At 36.7% G+C, this 8,044-nt stretch overlaps 1 protein-coding gene across 1 annotated transcript in view; it reads right to left on the bottom strand.

Moving 5' to 3' along the window:
- Nucleotides 1–1,500: 1,500 nt before the first annotated feature.
- The window catches only part of abca3b (ATP-binding cassette, sub-family A (ABC1), member 3b), a 66,957-nt gene continuing 60,413 nt past the window's right edge, over nt 1,501–8,044 (bottom strand). Inside the window, exon 31 of the mRNA XM_022665108.2 lies at nt 1,501–7,067. Coding sequence (XP_022520829.2) covers nt 6,933–7,067 — 135 coding nt within the window. The 3' untranslated portion in view covers nt 1,501–6,932. The remainder of the gene's footprint in view (nt 7,068–8,044) is intronic.

Raw genomic sequence — 8,044 nt, 5'->3', positions numbered from 1 at the left:
TACAGTGTAAGCTGCACCCTCGCCCCAGGCTGTAGGAATGCACCGACCGACTGGTCAAGACTGGCCAGGTAATATACCAGGATACATGGACTTTTTTTTACCATATAAGGCAATGCTTTTTACCACATAAGGCAATGGCCTGAGGGGACCTAAAAAGGTTCAAATACCCTGAGATGTTGGCTGTACGGGGGCAGAGACTTGAACACATGCTTTGAAATGTATTCTGTCTTTTCTCCAATTAAATAATCGCTACTCACTTGATCCAGACTCAGATTTTTCGTGTTTGTTCTGTCACTAATCTTTATTTTCCACCACACTAAATACTAACATTTTGGAAATGTTGAAAGTTCCCAACATTCTCAAAACGTTGCTGCAGCAACGTAACCAAAACATTTAAAAAAACATTAAAGATTGTTTAAAGAACATTACAGAAATCATGTTCTAGGAATGTTCTAAAAATGTGTGATATAATAATGGTTTGCATCACAACGTTATTAGAATGTTTCTCGCGTAACATTTTCAGATACACAAATACTAACATTTTGGAAATGTTGAAAGTTCCCAACATTCTCAAAATTAAAATTGTAAACATTTACATAAGTGATTCAGCAGCAACGTTACCGGAACTTTTAAAAACACTAAATAAAACGTTTTAAGAACATACAGAAACTTGATAGATTGAATGTACTAAGAATGTTAACTGTAACATTACAGAAATAATGTTTACAGGAACATTCTGAAAATGTGTGATATAATAATGGTTTTAATTACAACGTTATTAGAATGTTTCTCACTCAACATTTCCATATACTAAATAATACAATTTTGGAAATGTTGAATGTTGCCAACATTCTCAAAACGTTGCTGCAGCAACTTAACCAAAACGTTTAGAAAAACATTAGAGAACGTTTTAAGAACATTACAGAAATCATGTTCAAGGAATGTTCTAAAAATGTGTGATATAATAATGGTTTGCATCACAACGTTATTAGAATGTTTCTCACATAACATTTCCAGATATACAAATCCTAACATTTTGGAAATGTTAAAAGTTCCCAACATTCTCAAAAGCAACGTTACCAGAACATTTAAAACGTTAAATACAAATGTTTTAATCACATACAGAAACTTTGCAGAATAAACGTGCGTTCTGAAAATATGTGATATAATAAGGGTTTGCATCACAACATTACTCAAATGTTTCTCACATAACATTCCCAGATATATAAATAACATTTTGGAAACGTTGAAAGTTCTCAACATTCTCAAAACTATATACATAAGTGATGCTGCTGCAACGTTAACAGAACTTCTAAAAACGTTAAATAACATTTTAAGAACATTCGAACATTTCTCAAACAACATATCTAGCTAGATGACTACTAACTGTGAGAAATTTTCAGAAGTGAAGGTTGATTCATTTACTGTATGAATTTCATATGGATGATGAATTTCACTTATAAATCCACAGAAAAAAGAAACACACGAGTTCAGAGCATGTTTTTTTCGTTTAGGACGGATTTAATTTAACTTAAAAAAATAAAGAGAAAGGAAATGGAACAGCACAGCAGACACGGTTAACTCAGTGATACAGTACACAGGATGAATCTTCCCTTAATCCCCAGGTTACAATTTCACCAGTAAGCTCAACATCATCACAATCATTAACAAAAAACACCAGGTTTTCTTCAACTTTCTGCAAAAACGCAACAGTTCAGTTTAGATAAGCAGCTCAAAATGAAAGCTAGTGCCAAAAAATATACAATTAAATAAAACTCTACACCTCCAGTGACCTTTATATCATCATATATATATAGAGGACATTCAACACTAACGGTGAAGCAGTCAGTCAGCAGCACTGTGGTCCTGAAGGAGAAATATAGCAGTAATTATTAATAGCAGTATGAGTGGGAGGAGTCAGTTTATTCGTATCTGAATCTTCAGCTGCTGTGTTCCATTTAAACTCAGAAGTTGAAAGTAAATCGAGAAATTTCAAGTCAAATGTTCAGAATCCAATATGGCCGCCCTCTACATCAACAGTAGTAGAGCAGTAGTATTATGGTATGATGAACTGATATAGCTAACAATGCTAACTGAGTGTGTTTACACGCACTTCACGATCTGATTACTGCAGAACACATTCCTGAACTTGGGTAATCAGATAACGAGAAATAATCTGATTTTTGCTTTGCAACCAGCACAGAATGAAATGAGACAAACAGCATGTAAAACTTTTTATCAGATTTTTTAAAATCAGACCTTACTCTGATCTCAGTAAGAGTATAGATTAAGCTGATATAGGACTACTCAAATATTCAGATAACTGCAGCAATCTGATTATTACCGGATATTTGTGTAAATGCACTCAGTGATCTGGGACATATTTTGGTGCAACACCAATCAACGATCTTCCATTCAGTTGCAGCAAATTGCAAATTCTGATAAATGTTTGAAACAGTGTAAAATTATCTGAATGTTTAATTCTTAGCTCCGACATCAGACTTCTGAGGTAAATGGAACACAGCATTAGGTTAGTATGTTAGGGTTTAACAGGTTTGGGCCAGTATATTGAGTCAGTATGATAGGGTTTGGGCCAGTACATTGGGGTTTAGCCCACTTGTGTCAGTATATGTGGTCAGTACATTCGTTGAGGTTTAGCCAGTTTGGCCCGCTTGGGTCAGTACGTAGGGTCAGTACGTTGGGGTTTAAGCCATTTGGGTCAGTACACTGGGATTTAGCCCGTTTGGATCAGTACATTGGGTCAGTATGTTTGGGTTTAGCCTGTTTGGGTCAATACCTTGTGGTTTAGCCCGATTGGTCTGTACGCTGGGTCATAATGTTAGGATTTCGCCTGATTAGGAAAGAACGTTGGGTCAGTACGTTGGGGTTTAGCCTGTTTTGGTCAGATCGTTGGGGTTTAGCCTGTTTGTAGAAGAACATTGGGTCATTACATTGGGGTTTAGCCCATTTGGGACAGAACGTTGGGTCAGTACATAGAAGTTTAGCCTGTTTGGGTCAGTATGTTGGGTTTAGCCCACTAGGGGTACGCTGGGTCATTATGTTAAGGTTTAGCCTATTTGGGTCAGTACGTTCGGTCAGTATGTTTGTCTTTAGTCTGATTGGGTCAGAACTTTGGGTCAGTACATTGGGTTTAGCCTATTTGGGTCAGTACGTTTGGGGTTTAGCCCATTTGGGTCAGTACTTTGGGTGAGTTTGTTGGGTTTAGTCTGTTTGGGTCAGTACGTTTGGGGTTTAGCCTGTTTGGGTCAGTACATTTGGGGTTTAGCCCATTTGGGTCAGTACTTTGGGTGAGTTTGTTGGGTTTAGCCTGTTTGGGTCAGTACGTTTGGGGTTTAGCCTGTTTGGGTCAGTACGTTTGGGGTTTAGCCCATTTGGGTCAGTACTTGGGGTCAATACGTTGGGTTTAGCTTGTTTGGGTCAGTACGTTGGGTCAATACGTTGGATTTAGCCGGTTTGGGTCAGTACATTGGATTTAGCCAGTTTGGGTCAGTATGTAGAAGCTCGTCAGTAGGTTTTACATCATAAGGCCTCCGAGTCTCCTCTACATAAACTCATATCATATTTTAACTAAACAACATAAAACTGTAAACAATTCTCTGAGAACAGGAGCGTCTAATATCATCCACATGACTGCAGGTTTCCATTCCCATCAAACACCAACTAACCAATCAATCATCAGGCTTATTCTCTTTAGGGATGCAGGATGATATCGAAATTATATGGATATTGTACAATATCAATATTTCAAATATATACTTGCTGATATATTTATTGTAAGCTGGAAAACGACCAGGCTACTTTAAAATTCATTGATTTGGGCATATTTGTATCTATTTTTATTGGTTTCAATAGGTTTAACTTGTTCATTAAATAAAAAAGATTTAAAGTTATTTTTGAATCCCAAAAATCATCAAATAAGGTAACAAAAAAGGAGCGTAGTCTCTCTGTAAGTTATAAATATGTATTATATATATATATGTATATACAGGTGTAAAGTAGGATATTAGCATTGGCCCAGAATTCCAACATCAGTGCATCCCTAGTTTTTTCACAAAATCAGGATTTCCAATAAACATTTTAACACATTTTTTTAAATATAATGTAGCCCTAACATGTGATAAGTAACTGATTAATTAATCAGTAAATCAAACCTGCAGCCACACTTGATCGGACGCTCCTGCCCTTAGGCCTTTATTGGACGTGAAGGGGCCAATTAAATTGGTCCAAATCAGTAGTGCATCCATTGCGCTCCAGCATTGGTCTTTATATTAAAATAAAACATTCAAAGATATAAAGGGGAAACATGATGTCAGCCAAAGTGAACAGCTGGAAGAGTGAGGCAACATCTGGGTACCAGTTTCCACAAAGCATCATCAGGTTATTGAAGGACTTTCGTTCTTTATTAGTATTAAAAAAGGCTCGAAACTTACTTCACTTAAAGACGTGAACGGAGACGATTAGATTTTAGAGATGTACAGCATACGAATTTCATAACGCAGTGCAAAAATAAATAAATAAAAGTGCAAGCTGCATTCTGAGTGCTGCCACAAGTGGGCGCTATAGAGCCTGCCTCTAGGGTTGCACAATATTGTCATATCATTTCAGAATCATTATCATACAATGCGTTCGTGTGATAGTCGCAGTGCAGGCGATCTTAAATTAAAATAAAAAAATAAACAATAATATTATTATTAAATATTTTTGCAGTTTAATACAAAAAGGGAATTTTATATGGTATTTTATGTATTATTATTATATATTTATGTATAATATTATATATATTATATATTTATTATTATTATATATTTGATCTGATCTGATTTTCTTCTACTATGGCATGATGATGCCATCAAGTAATAAACCACTTTTTTTGGTTATTAAACAATTTTTTCACAAACTGTCACAAAACATTTAAACATAAAAAAAAAGATTGGTTACTAAATAAAAGTGTTATTTTTTTTATGATTTTATAATTTTTTAGGGGTTAAAATATACAGCAATATACAGCTCAGGAAAAAAATAAGAAAGCACTTAAAAAAGATGAGTTTCTTTGATTTTACCAAATTGAAAACCTCTGGAATATAATCAAGAGGAAGATGGATGATCACAAGCCATCAAACCACCAAACTGAACTGCTTGAATTTTTACACCAGGAGTAAAGCAGCATAAAGCTATCCAAAAGCAGTGTGTAAGACTGGTGGAGGAGAACATGATTGCCTTAAAAAAACAGGGTTATTTCACCAAATATTGATTTCTGAACTCTTTAAACTTCTTTTTGCATTATTTGAGGTCTGAAAGCTCTGCATCTTTTTTGTTATTTCAGCCATTTCTCATTTTCTGCAAATAAATGCTCTAAATGAATTTGGAATTTGGGAGAAATGTTGTCTGTAGTTTATAGAATAAAACAACAAATCATTTTACTCAAACATAAACCTATAAATAACAAAATCAGAGAAACTGATTCAGAAACTAAAAAATTGGTCTCTTTTTTTTTCCAGAGCTGTATGTCGTTTAATCATGTTCATGTCTTTGATAATAATAATAATCTACACTGTAGAAAATAAATTAAATAAAGAAATGTATTGTATTGAGTAACATGAGGACGCAGGTTGAGTTTACTATGGGATGTGTTCACGTCTATGCATGAAGTAAATTTCAGGCTTTAAGGTCTATATTGCACTTTTATAACCTTTGTGCAACAATGATGCTTTAAGAAAAACTCCCCAGAGGAGAATGCAAAGAAAATATGAATAAAATATAATAAAATAAAAAGGCAAAAGGTAACATTCATTACTGGACCAGAGATTTACTCTATTTACTCATTTAACTTTTTAAACTCTCTCTGAAACTAATGACATTAGAAATGAATGAATTTCTTCTTTGGATAATTGTTAATTCCAATGAATAATAATTAATATTATTATTAATATTCTTAATATTATTGTCTGTGCAATACACACACTATACTGTGGATGAACAAAAACACAACACATTTTACAGATGCATATTTTCATCAAGAGAATGGAATGAAACAAATGAAATAAATGAAATAAGAATTTCCCTTTTTGTCAGAAAGGCAAAAAAACAGCTCTAAAACTGCTTTTACACTCAGTCTTTTGAAATTAACAGCAATATTAATTCAGCTGTTTTTTTCGATATATAGGAGATTATGTTTTATTACATTTCCTATCGTTTTACAAAGATAACAGACTTGTTTCTTCTTCTTTACTCATGTTTTACTCTTTTTTCCTACATGTTTTCTGTACTTTCGGAACGTCTTTAAGCTCGTTTGATGAATCTGATGACCCTCAACTTTTAGAAACACAGTAAAAGACAAAAAAAAAGACAGAAAAGACAGAAAATCGGTAAAAAAAAAAACAAGAAAAGAAGAAAACAGACTCATCTTGAGCTCGCACACACACACACACACACTGGTGAGCATCACACAGTCTGTGGTAGTTAATGATAATGATGCACGACGCAGAAAGCACGGATCTCCAGGCGTAACCGTGCAACAGTGCAACAGTGCACGCACAACTTCCAGTTTTTAAAACTGAAAGCACAAAAAAGGTGCGACACATTAAAGACGCACTGTAGAACTCGGGTGATGCACCCTGCGCACCCGGCAGCCACACACACACACACACACACACTCATTCAAACAAACACTCACACACTGTTGGAATGGCTGACACACGAGTTACACAAACACACACACACACTCACTGTACTGTACTGCACATGCTCAGTCCGGACCCCCGCTCCAGTGGTTAATACCTGTGTTTCTGTGTGAATAAGACGGCGAGGGGGCGGAGCTCCGGGACTCCGAGCGCGTCTGCAGGACGAGCCTCGACCCTCGTAAAAAAGGCAGAAGTGAGGAAATCAAACCCCGAGGAGGAAGCTCCGCCCCCTCACTGTTTTTTCTGGAACTCCGAGCAGTGCCGGAACTGAGCGAAGCTGAGGAAAACCTGCTCCAGAGAAATCTGACTCACGCAGTAGTCCTCGATACTGTACTTCTCCTTAGCCGCCTCCAGCGTCCCGAACACCTGGCAAAGAGAAGAAAGTGTTCTGATGATCCTGATGAGTGCCAGTTTCATCATCATCATAATCATCATATTGTATGCACTTGAGGATGCTTTCGAAGTTCTTTAAACTCTTAAGATTTTCAGACCTCCAATTCTTAGTCATTTTTTACTTTTCTTTATTTAGTTGAGTACCGTATTTTTCGGACTATAAGGCGCACCGTATTATAAGACGCACTATCAAAGAACGCCTATTTTCTGCTATTTTTCCATACATAGGGCGCATCGCATTATAAGGCGCGTTAAGTGACACTAGAAAGGGTGCCTATATCAAAGTGAACAGGGGTGGCGCCATGTTTCCCTTCCCCCACCGGGGGTGGTCGCTTGCCGGTGGAGCGTCTCAGTATACAAAATATAGCTCTTTCAAAGTCAAACGAGTGCTGGATATTAATCTACACAGATTCCTCTCCTGAAAACTGTTTATTTGGGTGAGTAACGTGCTTCAGTTTATTTACAGTAAGCTTAGATTTCCAGATGTCCACTAAGGCTTGCTGCACCAGCGTTAGCATAGCTATCCGCTAGCACGCTAGCTAGTCACCTAAACTAGTAAAGTTAACCCAAACTTAAACGACAGCGTTACACTGAGTAATCCTGACGGGTAAAATTGAGATAATACTGATCTCTGAACAGTGAATAAGCTAGCTAATGCTATTTGCTGCTCCAGCCTCGGAGCTGCACGGCTCTGGACTCTGTATAGCACTGAAACTCTCTATAACGCTGCACGGAGTGTGTGTTTACTGCTACTTACAACCTGACGAGTAAAATTTAGATAATACTGATCTCAGTGAATAAGCTAGCTAGCTTAGCGGTTAGCATCTAGCTAATGCTATTGCTGCTCAGCCTCGGAGCTGCACGGCTCTGGACTCTGTATAGCACTGAAACTCTCTATAACGCTGCACGGAGTGTGTGTTTACTGCTCCTTACAACCTGACGAGTAAAAT

This window comes from Astyanax mexicanus, chromosome 19 (genome assembly GCF_023375975.1).
Source record: "Astyanax mexicanus isolate ESR-SI-001 chromosome 19, AstMex3_surface, whole genome shotgun sequence".
NCBI classification, from domain to species: domain Eukaryota; kingdom Metazoa; phylum Chordata; class Actinopteri; order Characiformes; family Acestrorhamphidae; genus Astyanax; species Astyanax mexicanus.
This window is presented reverse-complemented; position numbering and strand designations above follow the sequence as displayed.